General features: G+C 43.2%; 1 protein-coding gene across 2 annotated transcripts in view; it reads left to right on the forward strand.

The window, feature by feature from the left end:
• LOC141144583 (serine/threonine-protein kinase ULK4-like) overlaps positions 1 to 19,646 on the forward strand; it is a 1,176,078-nt gene that overhangs the window by 320,229 nt on the left and 836,203 nt on the right. For both annotated transcript variants that reach the window (XM_073630414.1, XM_073630413.1), the window contains exon 19: positions 12,141 to 12,224. In XM_073630414.1, coding sequence (XP_073486515.1) covers positions 12,141 to 12,224 — 84 coding nt within the window. The remainder of the gene's footprint in view (positions 1 to 12,140; positions 12,225 to 19,646) is intronic.

Below are 19,646 nucleotides of genomic sequence, written 5' to 3' on the forward strand. Positions count from 1 at the left end.
CCCGTCTCCATACCATAGGAGGGCGGAAGCGACGTCATAATGTCAGCTCTGTCCATTTGTCTTAAAGGCATTTTTTTTTTTTTTTTTTGTCACTTTTTTAAACGATTTTTTTTTTTTTTTTGCATTTTAGTGTAAATATGAGATCTGAGGACTTTTTGACCCCACATCTCATATTTAAGAGGACCTGTCATGCTTTTTTCTATTACAAGGGATGTTTACATTCCTTGTAATAGGAATAAAAGTGATCCAATTTTTTTTTTTTTTTTTTTTAAACAGTGAAAAAATAATTAAAATAAAATAAATAAGAAAAAAAAAATTTAAAGCGAAGAACTCGCGTGCAGAAGTGAACACATACGTGAGTAGCGCCCGCATATGAAAACGGTCAAACCACACATGTGAGGTATTGCTGCGACCGGTAGAGCGAGAGCAATAATTCTAGCCCTAGACCTCCTCTGTAACGCAAAACATCCAACCTGTAGAATTTTTTAAAAGTCGCCTATGGAGATTTTTAAGGGTAAAAGTTTGACGCCATTCCACGATCGGGCGCAATTTTTAAAGCGTGACATGTTGGGTATCAATTTACTTAGCGTAACATTATATTTCACAATATAAAAAAAAATGGGCTAACTACTGTTGTCTTATTTTTTTTTGTCAAAAAAGTGAATTTTTTCCAAAAAAAAGTGCACTTATAAGACTGCTGCGCAAATACGGTGCAATGACCGCCATTTTATTCTCTAGGGTGTTAGAAAAAAAACAATATATAATGTTTGGGGGTTATAAGTTATTTTCTAGCAAAAAAAAAACTGTTTTAAACATGTAAAGACCTAAAATCCAAAACGAGGCTGGTCCTTAAGTGGTTAAGAGACAGAGTTTACCGTTACGATTGAAAGTAAAAGAAGATATCAAATTTTGGGTTATCTCTAGAAAATTAATAGGAGGGAAACCTTCCAATGGGGACACTAGTTTTGGTGACCTGGGGTTCCAAAGGATTCCCTTTATTTGCAGGGATTTCAGATGGCAAAAATAAATCTGATGGAGTTATAACACTCCCTTATGCCTCATACACATGATCAGAAATTCCGTCAGAAAAAACTTGGATGGTTTTTCTGACTGAATTCCGCTCAAGCTTGCCTTGCATACGCACTGTCACACAAAAGTTCTCTGAACTTTTGACCGTCAAGAACGTGGTGACGTACAACACTACAACGAGCCGAGAAAATGAAGTTCAATGCTTCCGAGCATGCGTCAAATTGTTTCCGAGCATGCGTGATTTTTTGCGCGTCCAAATTGCATACAGACGAACGCATTTTCGGAAAGGAACTTTTTTCCGAGCGAAAAATAGAGAACCTGCTCTCAATCTTTTGCTGGCTGGAATTCTGCCAGCAAAAATCCAATGGAGCATACACACGGTTGGAATTTCTGACCAAAAGCTCACATCCGACTTTTGCTGGCAGAATTTCTGATCGTGTGTACAGGGCATTACTCTATCCAAAATGAAAAAAAAAAGAAAATGCCTATAGTTCTACATTAACAGGTGCCGTAAGCTCTTAGAAACAGACTCTAAAGTTGGGTTTCAGTCTTACTTGTTATTTCTGACAATTAATTACTTCACATTACTTGCAGCTAGAGAGGTCAGCAAGGGCACGTTTTAAAGTTTTCACTGCTTGTCCGTAGTTTTGGCACAGGTGCACTTTAACATACAGATATATACAAAAACACTCAAACCTCAGCAGTATTGGATAAACTAAAAATCATAATTCAGTGTGATAGGCATGCTGCACAAATCGGAAAGTTGTTACATATTAGATTTTTTTTTTTTTTTTATCTGAAGCTGTATAGGTCCTTTTTGAAGCTGTTTATTGTTTATAAGCATCCCAGCACATACAGTACCTAACATCAAAGAATATTTATGAGACTAATAATATATTTTACTAAATACTGTAATGGGATATAATTCAATAAATGGGCATAATTCAATAAATGAAAACAGCAAAGATCATATTTAATGCAAATTAAAGCACCCATGTTTCTTATTTTACAAAATTACCACAGAAATTGTTTGAAAATGTGAAGTTACCCTGCTCCATGCTACGTCTGATATCCCAATTGCCCAATTGTGCTCTGATCTCCTTGCAAGCGATACTCTAGCTTCCCCACAAATTGCGCCCCTCGACATTGACCCCTATCATGATACAGTCTGAAGACGTGGCACTCTGTTTGGTATTCAGGTAACCCGATGTCCCATTTTTTGCCCCTTCTGCCAATTATTAATAATTACCTTTTCCCCCCAGGGTTAGACCATCCTCTCCACCCATGGTTTTATGAGGCTGCATCATTTTCTAACCACCTGTTCACTCCCATCCTGGGAGGCCTTCCGGGAGATGCATGAAATCCGACTGCGGAGACATTACCATTATTTGCAATTGCGACATTGGATCTCGACCCTTCGTCATACTTCCACATACCAGTATCATAATACTTCCTTCGATCACATTTGCCAGCACTCACCGGGGTCTCCTGGCCTCATCTCGACACACTATTCCTCTCTTAACAGTAGGACATCCTTAACATCCCTTTGCTATGTGACCCAGTGGGAGTTCCTCCATTGAGGGGGAGGGTTGAAGCAAGGCATGGAAGGTGGTGGTGAAATGTTTCTTCAATACCACAATTCTTGAAGCTGTCTATAAAGTTCTCCTGTGGTGGTACTGTGTCCTGCCTTAGATTGCTCATGCCTGTCCTGGTATGGTAGTAGCGACAGATGCTTTAGGAATTGCGGTCAGCATGGGGACGTTCTGCATATATGGTGGTCGTGCCCATGGCTGATATGCTTTTGGTCAAAAGTTTTTGGCCTGCTGTAGACATTGTTTTATGTGGCAGTTCACAAGGCTCTCCTACATTGTCCTAGCAGAAATAGTAGCAGAAGCAGAAATTGGCTTCCTTCCTTTTATCTCTGCCAAATGTACCATAGCTCAGGCCTGGAAGTCTCTTACGGTTGCCTTCCAGGCTGTGAAAACCTGGTTGACCGCTATGATGGTCAATGAACAGATGTCTAGTATTCTTAAGGATTCACACCCAAAGTTTCTCAAAGTCTGGGAACCCTGGATAAGCTACGGTTTCCCATCTTTGCCTCCGACCAGTTATGGTCGTTTATAGGTGTTGTCCGTGCTTTCTTTCTTTCTTTCTTTCTTTCTTTCTTTCTTTCTTTCTTTCTTTCTTTCTTTCTTTCTTTCTTTCTTTCTTTCTTTCTTTCTTTCTTTCTTTCTTTCTTTCTTTCTTTCTTTCTTTCTTTCTCTAGATGAGACTTGTCTTTGGTAAGGTGACCAGATTTTTAAAATGAAATCCTGAGACATATTTTTTTTTACTAGTAATGACGGCAATCAGCAACTTAAAGCAGGACTGTGATATTGCGGTGGGAAAATCAGATACTAAGTGATACTTTTGACACTTTTTGGGGTCCAGTGACACTAATACAGTGATCAGTGCTAAACATATGCACTGTTACTGTACTCTGGCTGGGAAGGGGTTAACAGCAGGGGCGATCAAAAGGTTAAATGTGTGCCTAACTAGTGTTTTCTCACTGTGGTGGAGGTGCTTTTACTAAGGGAAGGCATAGATCCCTGTCCCTGCTTTGTAGGAACACAGGATCAAAGTCTTTTATACTGAAAGAACGGTGATCTGCATTGTTTACATCGGCAGACAACTGTTCTGCTTGTGTACAGAGCGATCGACAGGTACCAGCGGACATCAAGTCCGCCGGACCGGCTGATCGGCTCTGATACCCAGTAATGCATGATCAAGTATATATACATGATCCTGTGCGGCGCAGCTGCCCTTTAGCAGTAAATCTGCTATGGGTCAGTCGACATCTGGTTAAGATCATCAGCATTATAATAACACACCGGCAGCAGGCACTCTTGACTCTGGCTGGCTCTTTCACAGTGTGTCACATGACATGGCTGCTGGGTGCTGATACTTATGACCAACAAGTTAACAAAATCAGCACCCAGCAGCCATGTTATGTGACAGAGCACTGCCAGCCAGAGCCATGATAGAGTGCCTGCTACCTGTTAGTTATGATTCCATCCATGATGCCAGAAAGACAGAGTGCAATGTAGTCCACAATCACAGACACTCCCAAAGCACACCTGTGTTGAAGCCTTGAAGGCACTGGCAGCCCCATGATCGGATCTGCTTCCCTCTCTGTTCCTGCTGCTGGACGCTGTCAGCTGAGCTGCCTCTTTCTGCCTGTCGCCACCGCTGCCCGCCTGAGCCGCCTCCCAGCCTCCCAACCTCCCAAGTCTCACTCCTCCCTGGGGAAGGCAAGGAGATAGGCAGACAGGCGGCTGGCCGGGGCTTGAGCCAAGGTAGAAGAACATGCAAGCGGGAGTGGAATGGGCATGTGCCCGGAACTGAAGAAATAGTCCCTCCGCTCCGACCAGCACGTGATCATCAGAAAGGGGTACAGATAATGGATAAAAATACACCTCCCTAAGCTAGTAGGAGCAGCAGAGAAGGAGGGTGTAATTCAGAATGCATTTTTTAATTCTGTGCTGACTGTCTTTGAAATTGCCGGGGCCCCTGTTCAAATCCAACCCGGGGACAAAACCGGGGACAGATTTGGTCCAGGGACAGTGTCCTCAGTCCAGGGACTGTTCCCGGAAACCATGGATGTCTGGTCACCCTAGTCTTTGGGGATTGTCGCCACTTAGAGGACAGCTTGGCAATAATAGCATCCTCCTTGGGTTTGGCTAGTCCTTCGCTGATTTAATATTATACATTGCCTATTTGTACTTGTTCTTCAGTCTTCTGTGACTGTTTAGCTCTACCCCTGTGTGGGCAAACCGTAAGCTTGTTATGTTTACTGAAAATTCAATAAATATATTGAAACAGGAAATGTAAAGTTACTAGTTATGACTTTACTAATGATTGGCTAAACATATTGCTGATTTCTTTTTTTTTTTCAAATATAATCTTTATTTAACTTCAACGAAGGGAGAAGTCCCAATGACACATACATTCAGACAAATGCAGTAAATGTTTCACACAGCACAGACAATATGTTAAAGTTTAGGTGGTTGTGATATACTGCCTGTTCAGGTATACAGGTGAAAGTGTTGAGAAACATACGAATCAAAATCTAACCTTTATTCCACATGTATCCAGTAACATACGGACCTCCTCCCTGTCTTTTCCCATTTTCCATAAGAAGATAGACAAAGGTATTGAAACAGAGACATACAGAAGAAGAGAAGTGAGATGAGAGGAGAGGAGGAGAAAAAAAAGGGGGGGAGGCAGACAGAGCGAGGGTAGGCCCAAAATGACAATCCGAATTCCGTAAAGCTAGCCGAATGGTCTATGAACCCAGAAGAGAAACACCTTCTTCTGAGTAAATAAAGACATTCCAAATGGCCCAGGTGTCGGAATATTTCTCCCGTTTATGTTGCGCTGTGAGGACCAGGTCCTCCATTTTATTCAGCTCATCCACCTTGCGCAACCATTCCGCAATGGTTGGTGAACACTGTTGCTTCCAATGGATTGGTATACATGCCTTGGCGGCATTCAGTAAATGGCGTAGTAGGGACTTTTTATATCTTCTAATCGGGATTGATGATAGATGTAAAAGGAAGAATGCTGCATCATCGGGAACTACAAAATCAGTGAATTTCTGCGTGATGCGACGAACCTCCCTCCAAAAGTTCTGTAGGTTAGGGCAGGACCAAAAAATGTGAAGCGGTGTGCCTTCTCCCTCCCCACATCGCCAACAACGATCTGAGGTGGCCGGAAAGCATTTGTGTAGTCTGGAGGGAGTGAGGTACCACCTTGCCATGATTTTGTAGTTTGTCTCCTGAATTTTGGTGCACAGTGATGATTTGAGGGCATGGTTGATGATTTTTTGTTTTTGTATCTCCGAAAAGTTGCGGTTAAGGTCCCTTTCCCAACTAGCCAAGCAGGGGAGATGTGGTCTCAGGGACTCAAACTTAATGGATTGGATGCCCGGCTCGAAATTTGGGTTTCCCAAGATCGGGTATAAGGGGGAGTTGCTGGAGGTGAGAGAAGATTGAATGGCCCCTTGACTACTGAATCTTAGTGTGGTACCCACTAATGGATAGGTTTTCAATCCCGAGGGCAAAATGTCAAAACACCAGAGAGCGCCATTTAAAGGTATGTGAGTTTAAGCCTGTTCTATCTGTACCCAAAGCTTAGTCATCGCGTTAGGTCTCCAGTCAAAGATACGACCCAAATGGGTGGCCAGACAGTATTGTCTGAGATCTGGTAGTGCTAGACCACCAAACTGTTTGGGAAGTGAAAGCATTGTCCTACGTATGTGGGGTTTTTTGTTGGCCCAAATAAATCTGGTAAATAAAGCATGTACTTGTTTGAAAAAAGAGTGCGGTATATGTACGGGAAGAGCTTGGAGTAGATACAAAAATTTGGGTAAAATGCACATTTTTATGAGGTTACATCTACCAAACCAGGAATGTAATCTTCTGCTCCAATTCTCCAGGAAGACACGAGCTTTAGATAAAATAGGGAGAAAGTTTAGTTCATATGTGCGTCTAATATCAATTGGAATGTTTGTACCTAGGTAATTTAAAGCTACTGTCGTCCATTTAAAATGAAAGCTTGCTTGCATAGTCTGCATGGTAAGGGGGGCGATTGCAATGCCCATGGCAGCTGATTTGGTGAAATTGATTTTTAGGTTTGAGAGGGCACCATATGTATCAAATTCTTTCAGAAGGTTTGGCAGAGAAATCGTGGGATTGGTCAGTGAGAAAAGCAGATCATCTGCATATGCTGCGATTTTATATTGAGTACCACCTATTGAGAGCCCTTGGATGTCTTGATTTTGTCTTATTTTACATAGGAATGGTTCCAGGGAGAGCGCAAAGAGAAGGGGTGAGAGGGGGCACCCCTGTCTTGTTCTGTTTGCGATGGGGAAAGGGGACGAAAGTAACCCATTTGCCTTCACTTGCGCCGTGGGATTGGAATATATCTTGCTTATCCATCTAATCATCTTGTCACCTAAGCCAATGTGGCGAAGTACTGTGAACATAAAGTTCCACTTGACCCTATCAAACGCTTTTTCAGCATCTGTACTCAAGAATACACATGGGAAGTCTTTAGCGTTCGCCACATGGAGATTTAAAACTTTTATAGTGTTGTCGCGAGCCTCTCTGGTGGGTATGACGAGTCGCTAAAATTTTGGATAATAATTTTAAGTCAATGTTCAGCAAAGAAATGGGTCTTTAACTCCCGCATGAAGATGGGTCTTTACCTTCTTTAGGTATCAATGGTATGTGGGCCTTTAGTGTGTCCCTGGGGAAGGTTGCCTCTGCTCCAACTGTATTGAAAAATGCTACCATGCGTGGGCCTATGAGGGGCAGGAAAGTTTTGTAATATTGGGTGGTGTACCCATCAGGACCCTGGGGCTTTTCCTGGCTTCATGGCACTAATGGCTTTTGAAGTTCCTCAAGGGTAATTGGTGAGTCTAGTTCCTCCCTTATTTCCGTGGTGAGAGCGGGAATCTGAGAAGATTGTACATAATCATTGATAGCCGTTTGTGAAGGTGGGGTATGCGGTAGATTGTATAATTTGGCATAAAAGTCCCTAAAAACATTTGATATCTGTTCCGGGAGTGTGACTTTCTGGGAATCTAGACCCACTATTTGCGGTATGTAGGCTGCTTGTTTTTGTTCCCGGACTGCTCTGGCTAGAATCTTCCCGCACTTGTCGCCGGACTCGTAGCTAATTTGTCTGCAGCGTTGTAATGCTGCTTTGGCTTTGCAGTGAAGCAGGTCATAAATTTGTTTGCGTAGTTTTCCTAGTTCTATCTCTGAGGTCTGGGACGGGGCATGTTTATGGCGTGCTTCCACCAAAGACAAGGCGTCGAGGAGTTTTGTTAACTGTTCATTTCTTTCCCTTTTTATGCGTGCTCCGTGTCTGATCAGCAGGCCTCTAAGAACTGCCTTATGGGCTTCCCATAAGACGCCAGGGTCACATTCTTGGTGATCATTCTCCCGAAAGTAAAGGGTCAGTGCTTGTGTCGCATCTGCTAAAACTTCAGGGATCTGGAGAAGGCTTTCGTTTAGCCGCCAAATCCTCGATCTGGACGTGGATGCCCCTGTGAGAGTGTACATGAGGGTGATAGGGGCATGGTCAGACCATGTGATGAGACCTATGGATGAATCCACAACCGAGTGCTGTTGGGTGTGGGGTATTAAAAAATAGTCTATTCTGGTGTAAAGCTTATGTGTTTGCGAGTAGAAAGTGTAGTCCCGCTCCCCCGAATGCTGAAGACGCCACACATCGACCAACTGCGCTCTGTGCAGGGAATTAGCTATGTGCTTTCTATGCGACGGGGGTACCGAGGAATGTCCAGAAGATGTATCTGAGGAAGGGATGAGAAGGACATTAAAATCCCCCCCTAGGATTAGCTAGCCAGCCGTAAACTCCCCCAATTTGTCCAGAATGTTAGTGATGAAAGTGCTCTGATGTTCATTAGGAGCGTAAATTGACGCCAATGTAAGTGTGGTGTCCCCCACAAGCCCTTTTAAGAACACAAAACATCCTTCCGGGTCTCTGAGCACTGCTTGGCATTGCCAGGGGACCTTATTCCAGATTAGTATAGATACTCCTTTGGTTTTGGCTGTGGTATTGGTGGAGTGATATGCCACTGGGAAGTATTTATTTTTAAGCAACGGACACTTGTTGTGCTTAAAATGGGTTTCCTGAATAAATGCAATATCTGCCCGGGACTTCCGGAGGTCAGATAAGAGCATCCGTCATTTTTCTGGTAAGTTTAGGCCCTTCGCGTTGAGCGACACTACTTTTATAGAATCCATCGCTCTGGCTGCCTAAAAGGTGGGAAAGAGAGGGGAAGAAGCACTAAAAGAGAGAAGAGGGGAGCAAGAAAGAGAAATGAACAAAGACAAAGGATAGATAAAGAGGATCCACGCAGAGGAGGAGAAGAAGAATCTCACCTCGTCTTTGAGGATAAAAGAACAAAACAGGTCACCACTCAAAAGACCTGAGATTACTAGATTAACAAGTAATAACTTGAATACACACGTTACCACCCCTCAAAATCAGAGGGATATGTGCGGGCCTAGTTGGGGGAGGAGTTAGTACATGACTGGCAGAGAAAGGTCCCGCCCCTCCCACCCACCCAGGCAGAAAATTCGGTAACAAATATAGAAGCAAATGAATGTATTTAACATGTACAGTGGTAGTATGGAACCAAGAGTATTGAACCAAATACTGTTACAGAAAAAAACACAACTGAAAATGAAATATAAAGGCAAACGGCAACATTTACCCAACCGTTCTGGGCTATCCTGTATCCCACTCCCCCAATGCAGTTCTAATTAATATGCCCCTAGTTCTTCCCCGCGTCTCCTATCCACTGAGGAGGGAAACCACCAACATCTTTGGCAAGGGGCTGTAAAGAATTCCCCGAGCAACTCATGTCTCTCCGCTATTTTTCTCAGGGATCGCCCAACCCCAAGGCTGATGGTCCTCTGGGGGGTACCAGCCCCCCACCTCTCCATCTACCACAGGGTCCCCACCCTCATGCAGCCACGGTTCGGGATCTATCTAGCTTAGATCATACCGCCTGCACCGGTCCTTCCTCCGAACCCGGAGCCCTCCGAAGAGGGGTACAACACTCGGCGGTGGATGTAGTCCCTAAGCCGGCACAGAGGGGAAACCCTCAGACTAGAGTGCGTTTCTGGCTACATGTTAACCTGATCCCAGCCAACCGCCTCATGTCCCCTTCCCCCCCTCCCCCTAGTCTCCTTGACCAACACGATGAGTATACAAACTGCGCTATTTAACCCACCTATATTGCGTATTGCCCAATACCTCTTATAAGGATTAATACTGCGGGTCTGCCTCTAGGATTACACAATAGCCTCATCTTGTACCCTCAGCCTGTGAATAAATCGGTGGTTATTGTCCAAAATGAACTTCGCAGTAATCCAACCATTAATAAGATATGACCACAGTCTACCTCACAGATAATGTAAAGACTAACGCAGGTATCAGAAAAAAGGCAACTTATTCAGAGCATGTAAATGGTAAGTCTCTCTTTTTGACCTTCGGGGAACCATGATTTGCTATGCTTCACTTCTGATGAGACCTGCTTCCCGGCACTGAGTTCCTTTCTTTCACAGGCAAGGGGACTAATACTGTCTAGTATATGAAGCGTGTTAATATGTTCCCCACGGGGAATTCGACATAGATCAGGATGGCATCAGAGGATGAGTTCGGGTATCCCCACAACCCACCTGAGTGTTATGTGAGTCAATGATGGGGAACAGGTTCTTCAACATGCCCTCTGGATCGGACAAGAAGGCTAAACTCTGTTGTCTGGGTAGGGGGGGGACCCAATCTAAGTCAAATGATGACCCACCTCCGCACTGCGTGTATGTGAATCACCATTAAATGCAGGTCACAATCCAATCCTCAGGAGCAGTCCCGGGAACACCGGGGGTGCCAATCATCTTCCACTCAAGATACCAACATAGCATCCATTAGTTCCAGCCGGGAGACGGGGGGGTAAAGGGGGCCGTGTAAAGAGGTTTTCTCAACTCCTGGAGCACGGGGACAGGGGTTCATCCTGTATAAATGGATCAGTTAATAGGGGAGAAACCGCAAGGAGATGACACGGTGGGTATGCGTGTGGGAAGCAGATACTCACGCCTCCCGGTTGTCTTCAGGAGATGCTGCGCAGGATCGTCTCCTATTCCTCGGAGGTCTACGAGGTAATCCGCCGCTCGTTGCGGGGTTGCTTCTACGGCCTTGAAGTCTCGATATAAAGCCCAGTCAGTCCGGGCCCTCGATCGGCTCCGCTGATTGAAAATCAAATAAAGCAGGTAGCGTGTCCGGAGAGCGGAGCGTGAAAGAACGCTGTTTTTTCCGGAAGGTGACCGATAGAAGAAATCCCCACCGGTAGGTAGCATTATGTCTTCTCGCCAAGTCTAAAAGGGGTTTCAGGAGTGCTCTGCGTTGAAGCGTAGCCCTAGAGATATCTGGAAGGATTGTGAGAGCTGCTCCATCTAATTCCAGATCTTGTGTTTCCCATGCTTTCCGTGCAATAATGTCTTTGTGAGCATAGTGGTGAAGCCGGCATATGACGTCTCGGGGATTGGCCGGATCCTCCGATCTGGGGCCCAATGCCCTGTGTATACGGTCGAACTCCATGCGACCCTGTATTTGATCTCCCGCTACCCTTCAGAAGATATCTGCCACCAGGTCCGCCGGTCCCATAGCTTCAGGAAGGCCACTGCGACTCCTGTCCTCCATTTCTTCCATGTGTAGTTGTAGTCCTATCGACGCCTCGGCCTGAGCCCTATGTTGTGACTCCAGAGCCGTTACTCTACGGTTAATCGCCGACATGGAAGTCTCTCCTGCAGTGATTCTGTCAGATAAGGAGTGTACTTCTTGTTTGACCGCTCGGATCTCTTTGCGGTGTGCCGCCTCCACACGGCCTATCAGAGATTCAATGTCGGCCTTCGTTGGTAAGGCCTGAAGGATGGTTCTCAGCTCTTCTTCTGCACCAAACAGCAAAGGCAGCTGTGGTGACATCCGTGGGTCAGACAATCGGGTTGGCGGCACATTGGAAAAGAACTCCGGGCTTTGAGATCCCGTAGGTGAGGCCGGTGGGATGTCATGTGTAGAGCCTGAAGCATGGGAAGCATGAGCTGCCGCCATCTTGAGTTCCGGAGATCCCGACTGTAGCTGTTGAAATATCCTAAGTAATTCCCCCTGTGCTGCGGTCGGGGGAGACAATTTGTTGGTCTTTTTGATCTTCTTTGCTGTACGCTTCTTAGAAGAGAGCATTATGCAGTCATAGGAGCAAATCTATCCGGGTGAGATAGGAGAAGGCCGGGAGCTTCACTAAAATGTGTCTCTACTCAGCCATGCCCAGGCCACACCCCCCCATATTGCTGATTTCAATGTGCAAATGTACCATCACATTGTAATAAAAAAATGTAAGTGCTAAAATGTTTAGTCATTGTTCACATACTAATGTATGCAAATGTAAGCTTTGCAAACTATGTGTAATAATTTTAACTCTTCAATTTGCTGCAGAACTTGGCTTATAGTGATTTATCACTCATCCTTGTATTTTATTACAGGAGGAAAAAAAAGATCACCCCAGAGAGATCTGGACTGTTCCCTTGGCTGCTTACACTGTGCTAATGAGATGCCTTCGGGAAGGGGTAAGTCTGCTTTCTTGTTCTCCCTAGAAATTCTACACTGTAATAACCCCTCCAGCATTATGTGAGAACTGTAGCCTGCAGCAGTGCAGTATCCTGTCAAGCAAGTATAGCTCCAGAATTTAAATAGCACTGAGCAGGCAATGGGCCGCTGCATGGAAAAAAAGAGATAAATTTACTTTTCCCCACAGCTTAGAATTAGCACGTTGTTAATTAACGCCAAACTAAGACACAGGAACTAAATGTACTTCTGAGACAAAATAATACAGCTGATTATTACCACTCTTCTAAAATGATTGGGAGTGAACAAGCCACAGTCATATAGAGGTCCATCGATTTCAGAAGCTATAAAATGAAATCACAGGTTGAGGATGCTTTTGGTATGACAAACGGCTCCTGCGAGGCCTTAGAAAGTACAGATTTCCAGAGTCCAGTGCAGCATTTTTAGCGTTTAATTGCTCACATCTCACATATTTTTGTAAAGGGTTTCTTAAAAAACAAATTTGCTTAAAGCTTAAATGAGGGTCCCCTCAGCTCAGTTTGAATTAATGAGAATAGCTTAGAATCACTATATAAATAAATTAATGCAGTAGTTCATAAAAGCCCACTTGACATTGTTTCTGCTCTCGGCGAAGCCCAGGGCAAAAAGCTTGTCACCTTTGGCTAGAGAAATCTTGATAAACATTGTCCTTTTGACATGATTACAGTTTGCTGATGAGTAAATGTGAGAAGATTGTAAAGACTTAACACCAGACAAAAAAACATTAAAACCTCATGCATCATTTTGGAAAACATTTCAGAGTTTGGATTACTTCCAAGAAACTTTAATGAATATGTAGATGGCTGCCAATGTGTGTGTTAACTGTCAGTGCGTGACATGGAGGCTTTGCACACATAGTAAATAGTTATTTGGTAACACTTTCTAACTTTTTTTCACTCTAACACAAGCACTGTTTAATGGGATGGATATTCATACTGTTCCAAGTCACTAACTCAATCTAGGAAGCATCAGACGCTTTACATTCTGATTAGTTCTCTCTCTGTCATTTATCCTTGTTTAGTTACAGCATAAAAGGGCATAAACAAAAATAACGTGAGAGCACAGTTACCATATACCCTAATGTAAGTCCATAGTCACCATATTAACCAGTTCAACCACTTTCACTCGTTTCCTGCCCAGGCAATTTTCAGCTTTCAGCGTTGTCACACTTTGAATGACTATTGCACGCAGCACTGTACCCAAATTAGTTTTTTATCATTTTTTTGAGACAGATACTATAAATCTTCCTTTTGGTGGTATTTAATCACCATTGGGGTTTTTCATTATTTGCTAAATAAACTAAAAAAGAACAAACATTTTCTTCACTGATGTGCACTGATGATGCTGCACTGATGAGGCAGCACTGGTGAGCACTGATAGACTAGACTGCACTGATAATCAGAGCACTAATGATCAGTGCCCTGGTTATCAGTGTAAATGCTGTACTCACTTTGCCCTGTCAGATCAGCTCTCCTTTCCTTATATGTTGTTTACGTGTGACCCGCTTTGATTGGACAAAGCTGATCACATGGTAAAGGGCCGCTGTGATTGGCCCTATATCCCAATCTGTAATCCGCTGTGTCCAAGGGACACATCGATCACACACACTTCCCGATGTGTGCCTCGGGTTAGCTTGTTCTCGAGAGGACGTCCAGGGAAGCCCTCCCAGAACTGGAGAGCCAAGGTGAACAAGTGGAGTCAGTCAGCCCATTAGTTGTAGTTTGATACCAGTGGTTTAAAGTGGAATTCATGCCTAACACTAACTATATTTAAAAATATCCTCTCCCTCCTTCTGCTACCTATGCTGACTAACCTGTGTAAAAAAAAAAAAAAAAAAAAAAGCCTATTCTTACCTATTTTCAGCCTGCTCAAGTCTAGCTATGTGATCCCCTGTGTCAGTGATTAGAGGAGAGGAGAAAATGCTTGACAATGGCTGGTAAAGCCTGAAGTCGTGACGTCATCCATAGGCTCCCATGTCCCAGCCATTGTCGGCACTCCCTCCTCTCCCCTGCAGCCTCCGCTGACTGAAAAGGGGGAGCCGCATCACATGGACTTGGCTGAAATTAGTTTTAAGACTGGTTAGTGTTCGGCAGGAATTTGACTTTGAGTCACCCATTGACTTCTCATGTCTGTGGTGACTTCAGCATCTCTGGATTACAGTTTTTTTTTTAGGTACTCTAAGGCCAGGTTCACATCTGTTTATGTCTGATTTTTTTCTCTTTTTTACTTGCGTTGCAGCATAGTTTCACAAGTTTTCATTATTTATTGGAAATCACAGCGCCTGAATGTGCACAGAAAAATGGACATCCCTTATTTTTCAAACTGCACTGCATAGATCTCAACAGTCTCAATGGATAACATTGCTTTCTATAGTACATGCATGCAAGGGTGTGGAGGAGCCTTCGTGCTCCTTCATACCATACAATGGTTTTCTGTGTGCCTTGTTCACACTACAGTTTTATGTTCACATGCAGCACATGAACGCATGTAAAAAATAAGTTGTTAAAATAATTTTGATCCTTCCAGGGAACTATCACTTTACAACTGATAACATGAAAACTCAGACCAGCATAAAATTGCAAGATTGTGCGCATTAAAATGCATATTAAATGAACATCACAATGTATATAGAATTTGTTTGCCATGGGCTTTTATTTGCTGGTGTGAAAGGACCATATCTGCAGTCACTGTAAAGCCAAATAGCCAGATAACTGGAAAAACACAGCTTTATACTTTTACAATGTTTGTAGCAAAGACCAAAGTTCTCAAGCTGGGAACTTGGGTGTCTTCAGCAGGAGACACCCATGTTGGTACTGCAGTGGTGTTTTCTGAAAAAGTGGAGTGGAACAGAGCAGCTGTTAGAGAACTGCTCAACGCAATCTAAAGTGTCCTAACAATCCTAAGCATTAATAGCTAATGTAGTGCCTTTACAACTTGAAATGGCACAAAATCCTAACTGGGTCTGTCTGTGCCTCAACTTGCATAGTCAAGCGAGACAGAAGTAATGTGGTCTCTCAGTAAATGACACATGTACCCCATGGGTGCAAGTAATCATTCTGGATATAGTTGCAGCTGCTCAAATGATGTTGGGATTATAAAATAGACATGGGGCAATTTACTAAACCTGCTGCACATAGAATCTGGTGCAGCTGCATATAGTAACCAATCAACTTCTGACTTCAGCTTGTTCCATTAAACTTTGACAATAAGCCCTGGTTCACACCAGTGTGGCTTTGAAGTCGCGCTACTTTACGCGACTTCAAAGCCTGCTATTCAGCTCTCAAGTCACATGACAATTTGCAATGGTGTGAACCAGGTTTAAAACCCAGGAGTTGATTGGTTACTATGCACAGCTGCACCAGATTTTGTGTTTACCAGTTTTGGTAAATCTCCCCTATAAAGTCTAAAAGTAAACAATGCACAGTCCTGTAACATCATTAAAGCGGTAGTAAACCGTAGCAATTAAAAAACAAAAACAAAAAAAAAAACACCTGTAGAGCAATTGCATAATGTGCATCGCATACTAGCACATTATCAAATACCTATCTTAGAACTAAGCCCTCCAGCGGAGCGCTGTCACCGCTGAGAGGGCTCACATCTTCCCCCAGTCTTTCTTCCGGGTTCTGGTGGTGTGAATGTCCAAAGCCACGATGATATCATTCCTGTGCATGTGCGTGGGAGCCCTTGGTTCCAGCACAAAGCTCTGGTATGCCGAACCTTCAGAGCGCATGTGCCAGTGACATCACCAGCTGCATCAGGGGGAATGTCTCCTAAACGGTGCATGTTTAGGAGATATTCATTTTACCTACAGGTAAGTCTTATTATAGGCTTACCTGTAGGTAAAAATCACAAAGCGGCTTTACTACCGCTTTCAAATGCAATCGATTATGCAATATAAACTTACATCATGAAAATGAATATGAAGAACTAGATCCCTAGCAATTCTTGATCACCAGTTTCCAGACTATCCAAACGCATCTTTGGGGATTATTGTCATCAATTAAAACAAGTACAAACTGATCGAAATATCACAGTGTTAAAATGAAAAGGTGAATGGGGTGCTTCCTTCATTTCACAACCTCTGCTCAGGGAATAACTGAAGCAAGCTATTCCTGGGGTGCACTATAGGACTAATTCTTCTCCTGCTAAAAGTGAATATTGCTAGTAAAAGTTATGCTACAGGTTGGAAAGTGAGGATACTGGGGTAAATGTTTTTTGTAATTTTTTTTTAACGGAAAATAGTTTTTGTCTGGTCACAAGAAGTTTTTGGGTTCATGCACACAGACTATTATAGGCACATTTTAAGCCTAGCGTAAATCTTCCTTTATGTGCCCAGGGACTCGCTTATGTTGTATGCAGCCCGCCATATCCACATGCATGGTTAAACGCTGATGCACTTTTTTGACGGACTGTATGTGGCACATCCCCGGTTGCGGTAAAACACTGGGAGATTTATGGTAGGCATTAGAAATACCTTTAATTGTCCATGTGCATGAACCCTGTATGTTAATTTTAAGGAATACTTAGGTAGTTCTTGCTAGCACTCATGTCAGCCTTTCTAGGGTTCCTCCAAAGGTTGCTTGAGATTTCTAAAATAGCAATTTCTGCCTGTAACATATGTAATCACGGACACCAATGATGATGAGGATTTTTTTGTGATCGATAAGAGAGCATTCCTCCCACTGACCACAAATGTAAGGCACATTCTGACCACCACACTAATGAACCATGAGCTGTTCATATAGTAATGATTGACAAGGGTTCCCTGAGACCTGAAAATTATTTTAGCATTTTTCCATGTTAAAATCTTTGAGAAAGGCTGACTTATACAATAGCAGCATCGTTCCCTCTGCCCATGTAAGAGAGAGGCTACTAATGGGTGATTTTAAATGCATGAATACAATATTGAAATATCTCTTGTTTATACCATTCATATAGGTATTGCTGCCTTCACAATGTACTAGGTAGAAGAAATAGAATTAGCAAGAGAATCATAAATGAATGATAATCTGCATGGCCTGAAGTAAACCCAATTGAAATAATGTAGATAACATATGGGATGCTTCAGGTTCCTTTTGCAACTTAATTGAACAGGAAGTGTGCTGATGTTTTATTAATACACAATCATATAAAATTTGTTTTATGTTGATAAATGTTACCTTAAAATAGTCAGTTGCAGATTATATGACAGACTTTGTTTTTTTTCCCCTCTTTTAATAGTGACAGACATATTACTAGTACAGTGAAGCGTAATAAATCACAGAAATTACAACATATAATAGAATAGAGTCACTGGATGCATTTAAAGGACAGCTTTTATTTGAGTGACATTGTTCTTTATGGACAACCACCATAGTGAATTCCCTTTTTGAAAATAACTACCTAAAGGCCCACTTGTGAGATCTTCCAACATACGAGTCTATATTCCGTGCTCATCTAGTTTGGACTGGTTTAATGAAAGGATATGCAGTGCCAGATCGCTGCATGCAGGCTCTTACTAACGAGGAATGCACTACAGGGAGGATCCATAAAGGGCTATCAGCTCAACCTACAGTTGCACAGAACAGCTTCCTGCTAGCTAACTCAGTAAGTTTTACGTCAACGGCATTCCCCTATTTGCTGTAAGCTCATGATCACTTCAGTGACCATCAACTTGAAGTAGAACTAATGAGCGGACTCTGCTTAGTAAAAGAATAGTGATGTGATCAATGACTGACAAGCCTCTGATAGCATCTATTCATCTAAAATGTTAACCCTCCCCCATAGGTGTGCACAGCCTATTGAGTTAGGGTGTGCACATCAAATCTCAAAGACACGTGCCTTTCTCTGCAGCCTCAGCTGCACTGAACAGTGAATGAATGGGAAGTGCTCTGTGCTGAGCAGCTTCCTGTTCATTTGCAAACTGAAGCATAGTAAAAACAGCCTACTATGCTTCATTTATGAAAAACACAGTGAGTGAGTGTGTTCACTATATTCATTCAGAAAAGTAAGGGGCTGGTGAATGACATATTGACTAGCCCTTTCCCCTGCTCTCCATCCTGAAACATCCCTGCAGTAGCGGAGAGGAGGGGAAGGAAGCCAGCAGTACTGCAGGAGGGGAAAAACATGGGGGGAAGCCTGGGGAAAGAAGGGGGAATTGGCACCGCACAGATTGATTAGGGTGTGCCCAGGCACACCTGGCACACCCCCTGCGCACACCTATGCCCTCCCCTTTGCCACCACTCCTCTGCTGCCCCTGCTGCTGTGTCATCTCCCTACACTTTCTCTAACACACCCCCCTGCTCTTATCTGCCCCCCACTCCAATCTCCCCTGGGACACAGCTGCTCCCAATTTGACATCTGTATGGATGCGTGTTCACAAATTCACATTGTTTGCATTTTTGGCTTTGAATGTCAGATTGGGAGTAGTGGCTGTGCCCCTGCAGCTTGCTGCATCCCAGTTGATTTCAATGGGACTGCCTGCACAGGAATGCATGGAACACCTGTGCACCCCAGTGGGTAAACATGGCCCTCCATGAGCATACTCTTTAAAACACCCCGTGTGAACAAGGCCTTAGAAGGAATTTGAGAAGCAATGTTGTGTTTGTCTGCGAATAATGATTTTAGTGTATTTTTTGTGAAAATATAGATTTGATAAATATTTGCACAAATATATCATGGTGCCTAAAAAATCAGTAATACCTTTTCATTCTACTGGTCCTGTGCTTTCAGAAAATGTGTGGTTTGGGGGTTGTTTAAGAAATTCTGAAAGTGAAAAATAAAAAAATAAAAAATTAAAAAAAAAAATGGTCTGACCACACTTGAGTTAAAAAGTAGAGATCAGGGCCTGGCAGCAAAAAAGGGTAAAGCATAAAGAAGATTTTTTTAATACAATAATTTTGTGCATGTTACATCTGTCTAGAGCATGCTGTATGTTGGACCAGGGATCAGCAAAGCCTGGCATGCATGCCAAGGTGAGCACATAATGCCTTTTTCAGTGGTACCTGCTGTCATTGACTACTAACTCTCATCCACTGAGGACACTTGCTCTTGCCAGGTGGCAAAGCGGTACCCTCTAGTGGTGGCTTTGGATAGGCATTGGTCCTCCTGCTTGCTGTTCCTATGGCAATCAGAAAGCAGATGGCTGGCCATGTTTTGGTGCAGGGGGAGTTACATTCACATATCACATAAAACCAATAGTAATCTCTTTTAGTGTACTTTCATCCCACCAGGAATAATTTTAAGTCTCTCAGTGCTTCATAACTTCAAAATATTTCAGAATTGTGATTAAATAGTTTTTTCATACAATGTGATCCTCTAATCACCACTTCTTTTGCAAGAATTGTCTTTCCAAAAAGGAACAACTCTTGTGCAACTCCACCTTTAGTGCATATGCGGTCCGGTTC

Source organism: Aquarana catesbeiana, linkage group LG05, assembly GCF_042186555.1.
Source record: "Aquarana catesbeiana isolate 2022-GZ linkage group LG05, ASM4218655v1, whole genome shotgun sequence".
NCBI classification, from domain to species: Eukaryota; Metazoa; Chordata; class Amphibia; order Anura; family Ranidae; genus Aquarana; species Aquarana catesbeiana.